General features: G+C 40.9%; 1 protein-coding gene across 1 annotated transcript in view; it reads left to right on the top strand.

Annotated features, from left to right (window-relative positions):
* LOC144945570 (lysozyme C-2-like) overlaps window positions 1-21,397 on the top strand; it is a 41,235-nt gene extending 19,838 nt beyond the window's left edge. The window contains exons 3-4 of the mRNA XM_078874057.1: window positions 19,077-19,152; window positions 20,312-21,397. Coding sequence (XP_078730183.1) covers window positions 19,077-19,152; window positions 20,312-20,378 — 143 coding nt within the window. The 3' untranslated portion in view covers window positions 20,379-21,397. The remainder of the gene's footprint in view (window positions 1-19,076; window positions 19,153-20,311) is intronic.
* The last annotated feature ends 283 nt before the right edge of the window (window positions 21,398-21,680 follow it).

The raw sequence follows: 21,680 nt of genomic DNA, 5'->3' as shown, positions 1-21,680 counted from the left end.
ATTGTCTTCATTACCGTTATCATAATCGTCAACGCCATTGTCTTCATTACCGTCATCATAATCGTCATCATTGCCATTGTCTTCATTACCTTCATCATAATCGTCATCGCCATTGTCTTCATTACCGTCATCATAATCGTCATCATTGCCATTGTCTTAATTACCGTCATCATAATCGTCATCATTGCCATTGTCTTAATTACCGTGATCATAATCGTCATCATTGCCATTGTCTTCATTACCGTCATCATAATCGTCATCATTGCCATTGTCTTCATTACCGTCATCATAATCGTCATCGCCATTGTCCTCATTACCCTCATCCTAATCGTCATCGCCATTGTCTTCATTACGCTCATCATAATCGTCATCATCGCCATTGTCTTTATTACCGTCATCATAATCGTCATCATCGCCATTGTCTTCATTACCGTCATCATAATTGTCATCGCCATTGTCTTCATTACCGTCATCATAATCGTCATCATCGCCATTGTCTTCATTACCGTCATCATAATCGTCATCGCCATTGTCTTTATTACCTTCATCATAATAGTCATCGCTATTGTCTTCATTACCCTCATCATAATCGTCATCGCTATTGTCTTCATTACCGTCATCATAATCGTCATCGCCATTGTCTTCATTACCGTCATCATAATCGTCATCGCCATTGTCTTCATTACCGTCATCATAATCGTCATCATTGCCATTGTCTTCATTGCCGTCATCATAATCGTCATCATTGCCATTGTCTTCATTACCGTCATGAAAATCGTCAACGCCATTGTCTTCATTACCGTCATCATAATCGTCATCACCATTGTCTTCATTACCGTTATCATAATCGTCATCGCCATTGTCTTCATTACCGTTATCATAATCGTCATCATTGCCATTGTCTTCATTACCTTCATCATAATCGTCATCGCCATTGTCTTCATTACCGTCATCATAATCGTCATCATTGCCATTGTCTTAATTACCGTCATCATAATCGTCATCATTGCCATTGTCTTAATTACCGTGATCATAATCGTCATCATTGCCATTGTCTTCATTACCGTCATCATAATCGTCATCGCCATTGTCCTCATTACCCTCATCCTAATCGTCATTGTCTTCATTACGCTCATCATAATCGTCATCATCGCCATTGTCTTTATTACCGTCATCATAATCGTCATCATCGCCATTGTCTTCATTACCGTCATCATAATTGTCATCGCCATTGTCTTCATTACCGTCATCATAATCGTCATCATCGCCATTGTCTTCATTACCATCATCATAATCGTCATCATAATCGTCATCGCCATTGTCTTCATTACCGTCATCATAATCGTCATCGCCATTGTCTTTATTACCTTCATCATAATCGTCATTGCTATTGTCTTCATTACCCTCATCATAATCGTCATCGCTATTGTCTTCATTACCGTCATCATAATCGTCATCGCCATTGTCTTCATTACCGTCATCATAATCGTCATCGCCATTGTCTTCATTACCGTCATCATAATCGTCATCATTGCCATTGTCTTCATTGCCGTCATCATAATCGTCATCATTGCCATTGTCTTCATAACCGTCATGAAAATCGTCAACGCCATTGTCTTCATTACCGTCATCATAATCGTCATCGCCATTGTCTTCATTACCGTCATCATAATCGTCATCATTGCCATTGTCTTAATTACCGTCATCATAATCGTCATCATTGCCATTGTCTTAATTACCGTGATCATAATCGTCATCATTGCTATTGTCTTCATTACCGTCATCATAATCGTCATCATTGCCATTGTCTTCATTACCGTCATCATAATCGTCATCGCCATTGTCCTCATTACCCTCATCCTAATCGTCATCGCCATTGTCTTCATTACGCTCATCATAATCGTCATCATCGCCATTGTCTTTATTACCGTCATCATAATCGTCATCATCGCCATTGTCTTCATTACCGTCATCATAATTGTCATCGCCATTGTCTTCATTACCGTCATCATAATCGTCATCATCGCCATTGTCTTCATTACCGTCATCATAATCGTCATCATAATCGTCATCGCCATTGTCTTCATTACCGTCATCATAATCGTCATCGCCATTGTCTTTATTACCTTCATCATAATCGTCATCGCCATTGTCTTCATTACCGTCATCATAATCGTCATCGCCATTGTCTTCATTACCGTCATCATAATCGTCATCGCCATTGTCTTCATTACCGTCATCATAATCGTCATCATTGCCATTGTCTTCATTGCCGTCATCATAATCGTCATCATTGCCATTGTCTTCATTACCGTCATCAAAATCGTCAACGCCATTGTCTTCATTACCGTCATCATAATCGTCATCGCCATTGTCTTCATTACCATCATCATAATCGTCATCATTGCCATTGTCTTCATTACCCTCGTCATAATCGTCATCGCCATTGTCTTCATTACCGTTATCATAATCGTCATCGCCATTGTCTTCATTACCGTCATCATAATCGTCATCATTGCCATTGTCTTCATTACCTTCATCATAATCGTCATTGCCATTGTCTTCATTACCGTCATCATAATCGTCATCATTGCCATTGTCTTAATTACCGTCATCATTGCCATTGTCTTAATTACCGTGATCATAATCGTCATCATTGCCATTGTCTTCATTACCGTCATCATAATCGTCATCATTGCCATTGTCTTCATTACCGTCATCATAATCGTCATCGCCATTGTCTTCATTACCGTCATCATAATCGTCATCATCGCCATTGTCTTCATTACCGTCATCATAATCGTCATCATAATCGTCATCGCCATTGTCTTCATTACCGTCATCATAATCGTCATCGCCATTGTCTTTATTACCTTCATCATAATCGTCATCGCTATTGTCTTCATTACCCTCATCATAATCGTCATCGCTATTGTCTTCATTACCGTCATCATAATCGTCATCGCCATTGTCTTCATTACCGTCATCATAATCGTCATCGCCATTGTCTTCATTACCGTCATCATAATCGTCATCATTGCCATTGTCTTCATTGCCGTCATCATAATCGTCATCATTGCCATTGTCTTCATTACCGTCATGAAAATCGTCAACGCCATTGTCTTCATTACCGTCATCATAATCGTCATCGCCATTGTCTTCATTACCGTTATCATAATCGTCATCGCCATTGTCTTCATTACCGTCATCATAATCGTCATCATTGCCATTGTCTTCATTACCCTCATCATAATCGTCATCGCCATTGTCTTCATTACCGTTATCATAATCGTCATCATTGCCATTGTCTTCATTACCGTCATCATAATCGTCATCATTGCCATTGTCTTAATTACCGTGATCATAATCGTCATCATTGCCATTGTCTTCATTACCGTCATCATAATCGTCATCATTGCCATTGTCTTCATTACCGTCATCATAATCGTCATCATTGCCATTGTCTTCATTACCGTCATCATAATCGTCATCATCGCCATTGTCTTCATTACCCTCATCATAATCGTCATCGCCATTGTCTTCATTACCGTCATCATAATCGTCATCGCTATTGTCTTCATTACCGTTAATTATAATCGTCATCATTGTGATTGTCTTCATTACCGTCATCATAATCGTCTTCATTGCCATTGTCTTCATTACCGTCATCATAATCGTCATCGCCATTGTCTTCATTATCGTCATCATAATCGTCATCGCCATTGTCTTCATTTACCGTCATCATAATCGTCATCGCCATTGTCTTCATTACCGTCATCATAATCGTCATCGCCATTGTCTTCATTACCGTCATCATAATCGTCATCGCCATTGTCTTCATTACGCTCATCATAATCGTCATCATCGCCATTGTCTTTATTACCGTCATCATAATCGTCATCATCGCCATTGTCTTTATTACCGTCATCATAATCGTCATCATCGCCATTGTCTTCATTACCGTCATCATAATTGTCATCGCCATTGTCTTCATTACCGTCATCATAATCGTCATCATCGCCATTGTCTTCATTACCGTCATCATAATCGTCATCATAATCGTCATCGCCATTGTCTTCATTACCGTTATCATAATCGTCATCGCCATTGTCTTCATTACCGTCATCATAATCGTCATCATTGCCATTGTCTTCATTGCCCTCGTCATAATCGTCATCGCCATTGTCTTCATTACCGTTATCATAATCGTCATCGCCATTGTCTTCATTACCGTCATCATAATCGTCATCACCATTGTCTTCATTACCGTTATCATAATCGTCATCATTGCCATTGTCTTCATTACCGTCATCATAATCATCATCATTGCAATTGTCTTCATTACCGTCATCATAATCGTCATCATTGCCATTGTCTTAATTACCGTGATCATAATCGTCATCATTGCCATTGTCTTCATTACCGTCATCATAATCGTCATCATTGCCATTGTCTTCATTACCGTCATCATAATCGTCATCATTGCCATTGTTTTCATTACCGTCATCATAATCGTCATCATCGCCATTGTCTTCATTACCCTCATCATAATCGTCATCGCCATTGTCTTCATTACCCTCATCATAATCGTCATCGCCATTGTCTTTATTACCTTCATCATAATCGTCATCGCTATTGTCTTCATTACCCTCATCATAATCGTCATCGCCATTGTCTTTATTACCTTCATCATAATCGTCATCGCTATTGTCTTCATTACCCTCATCATAATCGTCATCGCTATTGTCTTCATTACCGTCATCATAATCGTCATCGCCATTGTCTTCATTACCGTCATCATAATCGTCATCATTGCCATTGTCTTCATTGCCGTCATCATAATCGTCATCATTGCCATTGTCTTCATTACCGTCATCATAATCGTCATCATCGCCATTGTCTTCATTACCGTCATCATAATCGTCATCGCCATTGTCTTCATTACCGTCATCATAATCGTCATCGCCATTGTCTTCATTACCGTCATCATAATCGTCATCGCCATTGTCTTCATTACCCTCATCATAATCGTCATCGCCATTGTCTTTATTACCTTCATCATAATCGTCATCGCTATTGTCTTCATTACCCTCATCATAATCGTCATCGCTATTGTCTTCATTACCGTCATCATAATCGTCATCGCCATTGTCTTCATTACCGTCATCATAATCGTCATCGCCATTGTCTTCATTACCGTCATCATAATCGTCATCATTGCCATTGTCTTCATTGCCGTCATCATAATCGTCATCATTGCCATTGTCTTCATTACCGTCATGAAAATCGTCATCGCCATTATCTTCATTACCGTCATCATAATCTTCATCGCCATTGTCTTCATTACCGTTAATTATAATCGTCATCATTGCCATTGTCTTCATTACCGTCATCATAATCGTTATCATCGCCATTGTCTTCATTACCGTCATCATAATCGTCATCGCCATTGTCTTTTTTACCGTCATCATAATCGTCATCATTGCCATTGTCTTCATTACCCTCATCATAATCGTCATCGCCATTGTCTTCATTACCCTCATCCTAATCGTCATCGCGATTGTCTTCATTACGCTCATCATAATCGTCATCATCGCCATTGTCTTTATTACCGTCATCATAATCGTCATCATCGCCATTGTCTTCATTACCGTCATCATAATCGTCATCGCCATTGTCTTCATTACCGTCATCATAATCGTCATCATCGCCATTGTCTTCATTACCGTCATCATAATCGTCATCATATTCGTCATCGCCATTGTCTTCATTACCGTCATCATAATCGTCATCGCCATTGTCTTTATAACCTTCATCATAATCGTCATCGCTATTGTCTTCATTACCCTCATCATAATCGTCATCGCTATTGTCTTCATTACCGTCATCATAATCGTCATCGCCATTGTCTTCATTACCGTCATCATAATCGTCATCATTGCCATTGTCTTCATTGCCGTCATCATAATCGTCAACATTGCCATTGTCTTCATTACCGTCATCATAATCGTCATCATAATCGTCATCGCCATTGTCTTCATTACCGTCATCATAATCGTCATCGCCATTGTCTTTATTACCTTCATCATAATCGTCATCGCTATTGTCTTCATTACCCTCATCATAATCGTCATCGCCATTGTCTTTATTACCTTCATCATAATCGTCATCGCTATTGTCTTCATTACCCTCATCATAATCGTCATCGCTATTGTCTTCATTACCGTCATCATAATCGTCATCGCCATTGTCTTCATTACCGTCATCATAATCGTCATCATTGCCATTGTCTTCATTGCCGTCATCATAATCGTCAACATTGCCATTGTCTTCATTACCGTCATCATAATCGTCATCATAATCGTCATCGCCATTGTCTTCATTACCGTCATCATAATCGTCATCGCCATTGTCTTTATTTCCTTCATCATAATCGTCATCGCTATTGTCTTCATTACCCTCATCATAATCGTCATCGCTATTGTCTTCATTACCGTCATCATAATCGTCATCGCCATTGTCTTCATTACCGTCATCATAATCGTCATCATTGCCATTGTCTTCATTGCCGTCATCATAATCGTCATCATTGCCATTGTCTTCATTACCGTCATGAAAATCGTCATCGCCATTGTCTTCATTGCCGTCATCATAATCGTCATCATTGCCATTGTCTTCATTACCGTCATGAAAATCGTCATCGCCATTATCTTCATTACCGTCATCATAATCTTCATCGCCATTGTCTTCATTACCGTTAATTATAATCGTCATCATTGCCATTGTCTTCATTACCGTCATCATAATCGTTATCATCGCCATTGTCTTCATTACCGTCATCATAATCGTCATCGCCATTGTCTTTTTTACCGTCATCATAATCGTCATCATTGCCATTGTCTTCATTACTCTCATCATAATCGTCATCGCCATTGTCTTCATTACCCTCATCCTAATCGTCATCGCCATTGTCTTCATTACGCTCATCATAATCGTCATCATCGCCATTGTCTTTATTACCGTCATCATAATCGTCATCATCGCCATTGTCTTCATTACCGTCATCATAATCGTCATCGCCATTGTCTTCATTACCGTCATCATAATCGTCATCATCGCCATTGTCTTCATTACCGTCATCATAATCGTCATCATATTCGTCATCGCCATTGTCTTCATTACCGTCATCATAATCGTCATCGCCATTATCTTTATAACCTTCATCATAATCGTCATCGCTATTGTCTTCATTACCCTCATCATAATCGTCATCGCTATTGTCTTCATTACCGTCATCATAATCGTCATCGCCATTGTCTTCATTACCGTCATCATAATCGTCATCATTGCCATTGTCTTCATTGCCGTCATCATAATCGTCAACATTGCCATTGTCTTCATTACCGTCATCATAATCGTCATCATAATCGTCATCGCCATTGTCTTCATTACCGTCATCATAATCGTCATCGCCATTGTCTTTATTACCTTCATCATAATCGTCATCGCTATTGTCTTCATTACCCTCATCATAATCGTCATCGCCATTGTCTTTATTACCTTCATCATAATCGTCATCGCTAATGTCTTCATTACCCTCATCATAATCGTCATCGCTATTGTCTTCATTACCGTCATCATAATCGTCATCGCCATTGTCTTCATTACCGTCATCATAATCGTCATCATTGCCATTGTCTTCATTGCCGTCATCATAATCGTCAACATTGCCATTGTCTTCATTACCGTCATCATAATCGTCATCATAATCGTCATCGCCATTGTCTTCATTACCGTCATCATAATCGTCATCGCCATTGTCTTTATTACCTTCATCATAATCGTCATCGCTATTGTCTTCATTACCCTCATCATAATCGTCATCGCTATTGTCTTCATTACCGTCATCATAATCGTCATCGCCATTGTCTTCATTACCGTCATCATAATCGTCATCATTGCCATTGTCTTCATTGCTGTCATCATAATCGTCATCATTGCCATTGTCTTCATTACCGTCATGAAAATCGTCATCGCCATTGTCTTCATTACCGTCATCATAATCGTCATCGCCATTGTCTTCATTACCGTTATCATAATCGTCATCGCCATTGTCTTCATTACCGTCATCATATTCGTCATCATTGCCATTGTCTTCATTAACCTCGTCATAATCGTCATCGCCATTGTCTTCATTACCGTCATCATAATCGTCATCACCATTGTCTTCATTACCGTCATCATAATCATCATCATCGCCATTGTCTTCATTACCGTCATCATAATCGTCATCATTGCCATTGTCTTCATTACCCTCGTCATAATCGTCATCGCCATTGTCTTCATTACCATCATCATAATCGTCATCGCCATTGTCTTCATTACCGTCATCATAATCGTCATCATTGCCATTGTCTTCATTACCCTCGTCATAATCGTCATCGCCATTGTCTTCATTACCGTCATCATAATCGTCATCGCCATTGTCTTCATTACCGTCATCATAATCGTCATCATTGCCATTGTCTTCATTACCGTCATCATAATCATCATCATTGCAATTGTCTTCATTACCGTCATCATAATCGTCATCATTGCCATTGTCTTAATTACCGTGATCATAATCGTCATCATTGCCATTGTCTTCATTACCGTCATCATAATCGTCATCATTGCCATTGTCTTCATTACCGTCATCATAATCGTCATCATTGCCATTGTCTTCATTACCCTCATCATAATCGTCATCATCGCCATTGTCTTCATTACCGTCATCATAATCGTCATCGCCATTGTCTTTATTACCTTCATCATAATCGTCATCGCTATTGTCTTCATTACCCTCATCATAATCGTCATCGCTATTGTCTTCATTACCGTCATCATAATCGTCATCGCCATTGTCTTCATTACCGTCATCATAATCGTCATCGCCATTGTCTTCATTACCGTCATCATAATCGTCATCATTGCCATTGTCTTCATTGCCGTCATCATAATCGTCATCATTGCCATTGTCTTCATTACCGTCATGAAAATCGTCATCGCCATTGTCTTCATTACCGTCATCATAATCGTCATCGCCATTGTCTTCATTACCGTTATCATAATCGTCATCGCCATTGTCTTCATTACCGTCATCATAATCGTCATCACCATTGTCTTCATTACCGTTATCATAATCGTCATCATTGCCATTGTCTTCATTACCGTCATCATAATCATCATCATTGCAATTGTCTTCATTACCGTCATCATAATCGTCATCATTGCCATTGTCTTAATTACCGTGATCATAATCGTCATCATTGCCATTGTCTTCATTACCGTCATCATAATCGTCATCATTGCCATTGTCTTCATTACCGTCATCATAATCGTCATCATTGCCATTGTCTTCATTACCGTCATCATAATCGTCATCATCGCCATTGTCTTCATTACCGTCATCATAATCGTCATCGCCATTGTCTTCATTACCCTCATAATAATCGTCATCGCCATTGTCTTCATTACCGTTAATTATAATCGTCATCATTGCCATTGTCTTCATTACCGTCATCATAATCGTCTTCATTGGCATTGTCTTCATTACCGTCATCATAATCATCATCGCCATTGTCTTCATTACCGTCATCATAATCGTCATCGCCATTGTCTTCATTACCGTCATCATAATCCTCATCGCCATTGTCTTCATTACCGTCATCATAATCGTCATCGCCATTGTCTTCATTACCGTCATCATAATCGTCATCGCCATTGTCTTCATTACCGTCATCATAATCGTCATCATTGCCATTGTCTTCATTACCCTCGTCATAATCGTCATCGCCATTGTCTTCATTACCGTCATCATAATCGTCATCACCATTGTCTTCATTACCGTTATCATAATCGTCATCATTGCCATTGTCTTCATTACCGTCATCATAATCATCATCATTGCAATTGTCTTCATTACCGTCATCATAATCGTCATCATTGCCATTGTCTTAATTACCGTGATCATAATCGTCATCATTGCCATTGTCTTCATTACCGTCATCATAATCGTCATCATTGCCATTGTCTTCATTACCGTCATCATAATCGTCATCATTGCCATTGTCTTCATTACCCTCATCATAATCGTCATCATCGCCATTGTCTTCATTACCGTCATCATAATCGTCATCGCCATTGTCTTCATTACCGTCATCATAATCGTCATCGCCATTGTCTTCATTACCGTCATCATAATCGTCATCATTGCCATTGTCTTCATTGCCGTCATCATAATCGTCATCATTGCCATTGTCTTCATTACCGTCATGAAAATCGTCATCGCCATTGTCTTCATTACCGTCATAATAATCGTCATCGCCATTGTCTTCATTACCGTTATCATAATCGTCATCGCCATTGTCTTCATTACCGTCATCATAATCGTCATCACCATTGTCTTCATTACCGTTATCATAATCGTCATCATTGCCATTGTCTTCATTACCGTCATCATAATCATCATCATTGCAATTGTCTTCATTACCGTCATCATAATCGTCATCATTGCCATTGTCTTAATTACCGTGATCATAATCGTCATCATTGCCATTGTCTTCATTACCGTCATCATAATCGTCATCATTGCCATTGTCTTCATTACCGTCATCATAATCGTCATCATTGCCATTGTCTTCATTACCGTCATCATAATCGTCATCATCGCCATTGTCTTCATTACCGTCATCATAATTGTCATCGCCATTGTCTTCATTACCCTCATAATAATCGTCATCGCCATTGTCTTCATTACCGTTAATTATAATCGTCATCATTGCCATTGTCTTCATTACCGTCATCATAATCGTCTTCATTGGCATTGTCTTCATTACCGTCATCATAATCATCATCGCCATTGTCTTCATTACCGTCATCATAATCGTCATCGCCATTGTCTTCATTACCGTCATCATAATCCTCATCGCCATTGTCTTCATTACCGTCATCATAATCGTCATCGCCATTGTCTTCATTACCGTCATCATAATCGTCATCGCCATTGTCTTCATTACCGTCATCATAATCGTCATCATTGCCATTGTCTTCATTACCCTCGTCATAATCGTCATCGCCATTGTCTTCATTACCGTCATCATAATCGTCATCACCATTGTCTTCATTACCGTTATCATAATCGTCATCATTGCCATTGTCTTCATTACCGTCATCATAATCATCATCATTGCAATTGTCTTCATTACCGTCATCATAATCGTCATCATTGCCATTGTCTTAATTACCGTGATCATAATCGTCATCATTGCCATTGTCTTCATTACCGTCATCATAATCGTCATCATTGCCATTGTCTTCATTACCGTCATCATAATCGTCATCATTGCTATTGTCTTCATTACCCTCATCATAATCGTCATCATCGCCATTGTCTTCATTACCGTCATCATAATCGTCATCGCCATTGTCTTTATTACCTTCATCATAATCGTCATCGCTATTGTCTTCATTACCCTCATCATAATCGTCATCGCTATTGTCTTCATTACCGTCATCATAATCGTCATCGCCATTGTCTTCATTACCGTCATCATAATCGTCATCGCCATTGTCTTCATTAGCGTCATCATAATCGTCATCATTGCCATTGTCTTCATTGCCGTCATCATAATCGTCATCATTGCCATTGTCTTCATTACCGTCATGAAAATCGTCATCGCCATTGTCTTCATTACCGTCATCATAATCGTCATCGCCATTGTCTTCATTACCGTTATCATAATCGTCATCGCCATTGTCTTCATTACCGTCATCATAATCGTCATCACCATTGTCTTCATTACCGTTATCATAATCGTCATCATTGCCATTGTCTTCATTACCGTCATCATAATCATCATCATTGCAATTGTCTTCATTACCGTCATCATAATCGTCATCATTGCCATTGTCTTAATTACCGTGATCATAATCGTCATCATTGCCATTGTCTTCATTACCGTCATCATAATCGTCATCATTGCCATTGTCTTCATTACCGTCATCATAATCGTCATCATTGCCATTGTCTTCATTACCGTCATCATAATCGTCATCATCGCCATTGTCTTCATTACCGTCATCATAATCGTCATCGCCATTGTCTTCATTACCCTCATAATAATCGTCATCGCCATTGTCTTCATTACCGTTAATTATAATCGTCATCATTGCCATTGTCTTCATTACCGTCATCATAATCGTCTTCATTGGCATTGTCTTCATTACCGTCATCATAATCATCATCGCCATTGTCTTCATTACCGTCATCATAATCGTCATCGCCATTGTCTTCATTACCGTCATCATAATCCTCATCGCCATTGTCTTCATTACCGTCATCATAATCGTCATCGCCATTGTCTTCATTACCGTCATCATAATCGTCATCGCCATTGTCTTCATTACCGTTAATTATAATCGTCATCATTGCCATTGTCTTCATTACCGTCATCATAATCGTCATCATTGCCATTGTCTTCATTACCGTCATCATAATCGTCATCGCCATTGTCTTCATTACCGTCATCATAATCGTTATCATCGCCATTGTCTTCATTACCCTCATCATAATCGTCATCGCCATTGTCTTCATTACCCTCATCCTAATCGTCATCGCCATTGTCTTCATTACGCTCATCATAATCGTCATCATCGCCATTGTCTTTATTACCGTCATCATAATCGTCATCATCGCCATTGTCTTCATTACCGTCATCATTATCGTCATCGCCACTGTCTTCATTACCGTCATCATAATCGTCATCATTGCCATTGTCTTCATTACCGTCATCATAATCGTCATCATCGCCATTGTCTTCATTACTGTCATCATAATCGTCATCGCCATTGTCTTCATTACCCTCATAATAATCGTCATCGCCATTGTCTTCATTACCGTTAATTATAATCGTCATCATTGCCATTGTCTTCATTACCGTCATCATAATCGCCTTCATTGGCATTGTCTTCATTACCGTCATCATAATCATCATCGCCATTGTCTTCATTACCGTCATCATAATCGTCATCGCCATTGTCTTCATTACCGTCATCATAATCCTCATCGCCATTGTCTTCATTACCGTCATCATAATCGTCATCGCCATTGTCTTCATTACCGTCATCATAATCGTCATCGCCATTGTCTTCATTACCGTCATCATAATCGTCATCATTGCCATTGTCTTCATTACCCTCGTCATAATCGTCATCGCCATTGTCTTCATTACCGTCATCATAATCGTCATCACCATTGTCTTCATTACCGTTATCATAATCGTCATCATTGCCATTGTCTTCATTACCGTCATCATAATCATCATCATTGCAATTGTCTTCATTACCGTCATCATAATCGTCATCATTGCCATTGTCTTAATTACCGTGATCATAATCGTCATCATTGCCATTGTCTTCATTACCGTCATCATAATCGTCATCATTGCCATTGTCTTCATTACCGTCATCATAATCGTCATCATTGCCATTGTCTTCATTACCGTCATCATAATCGTCATCATTGCCATTGTCTTCATTACCGTCATCATAATCGTCATCGCCATTGTCTTTATTACCTTCATCATAATCGTCATCGCTATTGTCTTCATTACCCTCATCATAATCGTCATCGCTATTGTCTTCATTACCGTCATCATAATCGTCATCGCCATTGTCTTCATTACCGTCATCATAATCGTCATCGCCATTGTCTTCATTAGCGTCATCATAATCGTCATCATTGCCATTGTCTTCATTGCCGTCATCATAATCGTCATCATTGCCATTGTCTTCATTACCGTCATGAAAATCGTCATCGCCATTGTCTTCATTACCGTCATCATAATCGTCATCGCCATTGTCTTCATTACCGTTATCATAATCGTCATCGCCATTGTCTTCATTACCGTCATCATAATCGTCATCACCATTGTCTTCATTACCGTTATCATAATCGTCATCATTGCCATTGTCTTCATTACCGTCATCATAATCATCATCATTGCAATTGTCTTCATTACCGTCATCATAATCGTCATCATTGCCATTGTCTTAATTACCGTGATCATAATCGTCATCATTGCCATTGTCTTCATTACCGTCATCATAATCGTCATCATTGCCATTGTCTTCATTACCGTCATCATAATCGTCATCATTGCCATTGTCTTCATTACCGTCATCATAATCGTCATCATCGCCATTGTCTTCATTACCGTCATCATAATCGTCATCGCCATTGTCTTCATTACCCTCATAATAATCGTCATCGCCATTGTCTTCATTACCGTTAATTATAATCGTCATCATTGCCATTGTCTTCATTACCGTCATCATAATCGTCTTCATTGGCATTGTCTTCATTACCGTCATCATAATCATCATCGCCATTGTCTTCATTACCGTCATCATAATCCTCATCGCCATTGTCTTCATTACCGTCATCATAATCGTCATCGCCATTGTCTTCATTACCGTCATCATAATCGTCATCGCCATTGTCTTCATTACCGTTAATTATAATCGTCATCATTGCCATTGTCTTCATTACCGTCATCATAATCGTCATCATTGCCATTGTCTTCATTACCGTCATCATAATCGTCATCGCCATTGTCTTCATTACCGTCATCATAATCGTTATCATCGCCATTGTCTTCATTACCCTCATCATAATCGTCATCGCCATTGTCTTCATTACCCTCATCCTAATCGTCATCGCCATTGTCTTCATTACGCTCATCATAATCGTCATCATCGCCATTGTCTTTATTACCGTCATCATAATCGTCATCATCGCCATTGTCTTCATTACCGTCATCATTATCGTCATCGCCACTGTCTTCATTACCGTCATCATAATCGTCATCATCGCCATTGTCTTCATTACCGTCATCATAATCGTCATCATAATCGTCATCGCCATTGTCTTCATTACCGTCATCATAATCGTCATCGCCATTGTCTTTATTACCGTCATCATAATCGTTATCATCGCCATTGTCTTCATTACCGTCATCATAATCGTCATCATCGCCATTGTCTTCATTACCGTAATCATAATCGTCATCGCCATTGTCTTCATTACTGTCTTCATAATCGTCATCATCGCCATTGTCTTCATTACCGTCATCATAATCGTCATCGCCATTGTCTTCATTACCGTCATCATAATCGTCATCACCATTGTCTTCATTACTGTCTTCATAATCGTCATCATCGCCATTGTCTTCATTACCGTCATCATAATCGTCATCATTGCCATTGTCTTCATTACAGTCATCATAATCGTCATCGCCATTGTCTTCATTACCGTCATCATAATCGTCATCATTGCCATTGTCTTCATTACAGTCATCATAATCGTCATCATTGCCATTGTCTTCATTACCGTCATCATAATCGTCATCATTGCCATTGTCTTCATTACCGTCATCATAATCGTCATCATTGCCATTGTCTTCATTACCGTCATCATAATCGTCATCGCCATTGTCTTCATTACCGTCATCATAATCGTCATCATTGTCATTGTCTTCATTACAGTCATCATAATCATCATCGCCATTGTCTTCATTACCGTCATCATAAGCGTCATCATTGCCATTGTCTTCATTACCGTCATCATAATCGTCATCATTGCCATTGTCTTCATTACCGTAATCATAATCGTCATCGCCATTGTCTTCATTACTGTCTTCATAATCGTCATCATCGCCATTGTCTTCATTACCGTCATCATAATCGTCATCGCCATTGTCTTCATTACCGTCATCATAATCGTCATCACCATTGTCTTCATTACTGTCTTCATAATCGTCATCATCGCCATTGTCTTCATTACCGTCATCATAATCGTCATCGCCATTGTCTTCATTACCGTCATCATAATCGTCATCGCCATTGTCTTAATTACCGTCATCATAATCGTCATCATTGCCATTGTCTTCATTACAGTCATCATAATCGTCATCATTGCCATTGTCTTCATTACCGTCATCATAATCGTCATCATTGCCATTGTCTTCATTACCGTCATCATAATCGTCATCGCCATTGTCTTCATTACCGTCATCATAATCGTCATCGCCATTGTCTTTATTACCGTCATCATAATCGTTATCATCGCCATTGTCTTCATTACCATCATCATAATCGTCATCATCACCATTGTCTTCATTACCGTCATCATAATCGTCATCGCCATTGTCTTCATTACTGTCATCATAATCGTCATCATCGCCATTGTCTTCATTACCGTCATCATAATCGTCATCGCCATTGTCTTCATTACCGTCATCTTAATCGTCATCGCCATTGTCTTCATTACCGTCATCATAATCGTCATCATTGCCATTGTCTTCATTACAGTCATCATAATCATCATCGCCATTGTCTTCATTACCGTCATCATAATCGTCATCATTGCCATTGTCTTCATTACCGTCATCATAATCGTCATCGCCATTGTCTTCATTACCGTCATCATAATCGTCATCATTGCCATTGTCTTCATTACCGTCATCATAATCGTCATCATTGCCATTGTCTTAATTACCGTTATCATAATCGTCATCATTGACATTGTCTTCATTACCGTCATCATAATCGTCATCGCCATTGTCTTCATTACCGTCATCATAATCGTCATCATTGCCATTGTCTTCATTACCGTCATCATAATCGTCATCGCCATTGTCTTCATTACCGTCATCATAATCGTCATCGCCATTGTCTTCATTACCGTCATCAAAATCGTCATCATTGCCATTGTCTTCATTGCCGTCATCATAATCGTCATCGCCATTGTCTTCATTACCGTCATCATAATCGTCATCATTGCCATTGTCTTCATTACAGTCATCATAATCGTCATCATTGCCATTGTCTTCATTACCGTTATTATAATCGTCATCGCCATTGTCTTTTTTACCGTTATCATAATCGTCATCGCCATTGTCTTCATTGCCGTCATCATAATCGTCATCGCCATTGTCTTCATTGCCATCATCATCATCGCCATTGTCTTCATTACCGTCATCATAATCGTCATCATTGTCATTGTCTTCATTACCGTTATCATAATCGTCATCGCCATTGTCTTCATTACAGTCATCATAATCATCATCATCGCCATTGTCTTCATTACCGTCATCATAATCGTCATCATCGCCATTGTCTTCATTACCATCATCATAATCGTCATCATTGACATTGTCTTCATTACCATCATCATAATCGTCATCATCGTCATTGTCTTCATTACCATCATCATAATCGTCATCATTGACATTGTCTTCATTACCTTCATCATAATCGTCATCATCGCCATTGTCTTCATTACCGTCATCATAATCGTCATCGTCATTGTCTTCATTACTGTCATCATAATCGTCATCATTGTCATTGTCTTCATTACCGTCAATATAATCGTCATCATTGTCATTGTCTTCATTACCGTCATCATAATCGTCATCGTCATTGTCTTCATTACCGTCATCATAATCGTCATCGCCATTGTTTTCATTACCGTCATCATAATCGTCATCATTGCCATTGTCTTCATTACCGTCATCATAATCGTCATCTTCGCCATTGTCTTCATTACCGTTATCATAATCTTCATCATCGCCATTGTTTTCATTACCGTCATCATAATCGTCATCATTGCCATTGTCTTCATTACCGTCATCATAATCGTCATCATCGCCATTGTTTTCATTACCGTCATCATAATCGTCATCATTTGCCATTGTCTTCATTACCGTCATCATAATCGTCATCATTGCCATTGTCTTCATTACGGTCATCATAATCGTCATCGCCATTATGCTCGTCATTTTCTTCATTATCGCCATAATCATCGCCATCATCGTCGGTCACTGTCTATTGCTCACTCTGGCTCCTCTCTGAGTGGACTCTCTCTCTGCTCTCCCCCTGCTCTCCGTGGCTTTCCTCCGGGCCCTTTGGACCCCTCCTACCTCGGCCAGATCACGGCGCCGTGTGCCCGGCGCTCGGCCACACACGCTGCTACTGATGCTCCTGCGGTTATGGAGTGACTCGTGCAGCCAGCTATGGCTGAAATGTTTGGTCGTACATGTTGTGTATATCGTTTATTGTTAAATTTGAATCACAGTTCCTATGGTCACTGTTACATTGTTTTTATAGTTTTATTTTGGTGATTTTGAAAACGTTTTGGTTTAGCCATGTTTGTTTGTTGAAGTACAGAGTTAGCCTGATAACTTTAATCTAAATCGTATTATGGTTGTTATTGTTTAACTTGCATCCCACTGGGATTTTTGCACACAGCGTTGATATACGGTGCTTTTTCTGGAAAACTTTGCCGTTTTTTCCTGGATTTTTCTGTTGCGTGTCGTCACTTTAAGATGTTTCTTGTTCATGTTTTTGTTTGTTGCGGTTGCACCCGAGTCAAGAGCTGCATGGCTCACAGGGCTTTACCTAATACATGAAACTGAAAACTGAAAAGTCGGCACCAACACCGCCGCACGAGCTGATCTCACCACTCCGTCTCCACCGTGGACGTCTTCTCAGACGCGTTCTCTATTCCTTGGCTGCCACTCCGTTATTGTCCTTGACCTACAGGCCACGGGACGTGTCCTGTCGAAGCCTTTTTGATGTGCTATGAAGGCCCGTTTCCTGAAACTTCTATTATGTTGAGAAATGTAATATAGCTTTTTTGTGGGTCTAGGGTTAGATGTGTGAGTGTATGGGTCTCTGTGCGAGTAGTTTGTGTCCGTTTAATCCATGGCTTTCTGTGTGAGTCTGTGTTTCTATGTGAGTCTATGTATCTGTGTGTAAGTGTATGGGTCTCTACTTCAGTCGATGGTTCTCTGTGTAAGTCTATGGGTCTCTATGTGAGTTCATGGTGACCGGGCTGAGACCACCATCTCACTGCCGGTGTAATCACCGTCAGCGCCGAACACCCGCGTTGGAACCCAGGAGCTCAGCGGTGCCACTCACCGCATCTCTGCCACCGCTCTGCTGCTTCTTCTCAACGTCGTCGCTGTTGTTCACAGATCTCCTTGACGACGACATCACGAAGTCCGTCGCCTGCGCCAAGTTGATTCTCAAGCAGCAGGGACTGAAGGCCTGGTGCGTAGCCACGACACACGCAGCAGCAGGACACGGCACGGTTCACCACGAATCGGCATCGTCATCGGCATCATCGTCATCTGCATCGGCAGCTTCGCCAGCACCATCCACATCGGCATCATCCTCGTCATCACCAGCGGAATCATCATCATCAGCATCGTCATCTTCGGCGTTATCAGCCATATCATTGTCGGCATCATAATCAGCGTCATCATCTGCTCGATCATCAGCAGCGTCAAGGTGGCACGGTGGTTCACTTGTTACCATAAGACCACAAATTATTTAAGTTCAATTCCCTGCTACGGCTAACATCAGTGACGAGTGATATCTGAACCAGTCCTCGCACTGACCAGGGTGGTGAAGTATGGTCAAAGAATCCCACATGACTCAATGCGACGTGAGGATGTCTTCGTGCAGCAGTGGATTGACAAAGGGCTGTACATGTATTAGTGTGTGCGTGCGAATAAACCGTGAGTTTGAGTTTCGTGTAGAGGCCGACCGAAACTGAATTTCTGGTTTCGGCCGAAACCGAAAGTCAACTGAAAGTTAAAAATTTACTTTCGTCCGAAACCGAAACTACGCCGAAAGAGGCCATTTTCCAACTTTTGGCGCCGAAACCGAAACCGGATGTCGGTCGGCCTCTAGTTGTGATACAACACTGGAGAGTCTCAGGGAGCTTCCCGCGCGATAAGAGACTTGCATCGCGTGTCAACGCCATTGCAAGGGGGCACCCCCAGTAGCAGCTGTCCCTGTGAGGCACCAGGTGGATTCAGCACCAGGCGCTCTGAGCGGATATCGGTCTGTCAGTCGAGGGGGGAGACAGCTGCTGCTGTGGGATCTCAAAGGAGTCATTTGCGGTGCGATTTTTGTTTTAAATGTGGACCATGACACCAGCGCACATTAACGCACTGCGAGTGAATTTGACGACGCTTCGTAGTATTGTCGGGGGTTAAAACACACCGCAGTGTTAACCATGGTGGCCTCCCGGATTCGAAGCACGACTCTTTGCAACCAGCGGCTGGGCCACTACGCACAACTAACTGAACGAACGGACTAGGGGTGACTGAACGGACTGGCCGAGTGAACGAACTGACCCAGAGCGAGCGAGCGAACGAGCGGGATGAACTAACGAACGAACGGCGGCTCCCTTCCGTTGCAGGTACGGCTGGAAGTCGAAGTGTCAGGACTTCGACGTGTCGGTGTACCTGCAGGGCTGTAAGTTCTAGCCGTGACGCCGCAGGAGGAGGAGACGGGGGCTTTGGCCGGGGGACGCCGCTCGCCCAACGTCGCTGCTGGGTTCATCTCGGCTCGCTCCGAGCTTGCTTTGAAACACAAACAGACCGAAACAAAAACGGAAACATTGCATTGATCACGCCACGGGATATTGACTAAGCCGATCAGAATGATGTCATCCGACAATCTATAGCGCGGGTAATCGGAATATAAATGTTTAGTGGAAGGAATCCGATGAGCTGTGAAGCTCTTTGATCACAGATGTCCAGTCGAGGCACGGGGTCAGAACAACGAGCAATGCAAACACAATAGGAGTGCACAGTATAAGAAAAGTAAACAAATTACTTGAGCAATATATACAAAGAAAACTAAACTTTTTTGAGGTAAGGTGTGTACTCAGAGGCCTATGGACGTCGCGGTGGCGAGATGTTAACTACCTCGCCTGGTCTACAGGAGGTCGTAGGTTCGATCCACGACCCTGACGCCTGCTGCTGTATATTTGCGCGTCTCTCTCCCGGAGGTGGCATGGATTTTTCTCACGCCTTTTAGAGTATTTGGCTTCTATACATTTCCACATGATGATGATGACAAATAAGCCACTTCGTTGGGCTATCATTTGTGATGGGTCGCTTCTGAAAAGAAAAAAACTAATTCTTACCGAGTAAAGTGAAACAAATGATGTGGTCCCCTTGTGCTAATTATGACGTCACACGCCACTGCATTACACTGTGATCATTGGGGCATCGTCCATTATCAAATGGTAACACAACCACGTACACACACACACAACCAGCCAGCCCTTGGGGTCTATCCACTACTTCACCACGCTTGTTAATGCAACCAGCACTATAGCACCTGTTATGCACCCATGCACAAGCACTGTCCGGTCTGTATAATTACAAATTGTGTTTTTTTATATTTACTGCTTAAGAAGATAATTTTCTAATTGCGTGCGTTCATTATGTCGCCGTAACTACCAATAAACCAATCGCATGTCGCTATGAGCAACGCCTTTCTGGTCAGCCTCGTTCTCCTTCGTAACGACAAAGGGACCGCTGCACCATCCGTGCCACCGGAGCGGAGGACACGACAGCACTGGAGGCGATTTCGATATGAAATACACAAAGTCACCAGCAAAGAAATGAAAATAAACGCTACAAATCCACTCGCTAAGGCGCTAAAAGCACCGCGCACAACACGAAAGAAAAGTCACGTGGTGGTGGTCATTGCGCACGCCACGGTGACGAGCGAGCGCTTCAGAAGTTGAACATGAGGGTGTTGTCCATGCTGGTTAC

The sequence above is a fragment of the Lampetra fluviatilis genome, chromosome 38 (genome assembly GCF_964198595.1).
Source record: "Lampetra fluviatilis chromosome 38, kcLamFluv1.1, whole genome shotgun sequence".
In the NCBI taxonomy this organism is placed as follows: Eukaryota; Metazoa; Chordata; class Hyperoartia; order Petromyzontiformes; family Petromyzontidae; genus Lampetra; species Lampetra fluviatilis.
This window is presented reverse-complemented; position numbering and strand designations above follow the sequence as displayed.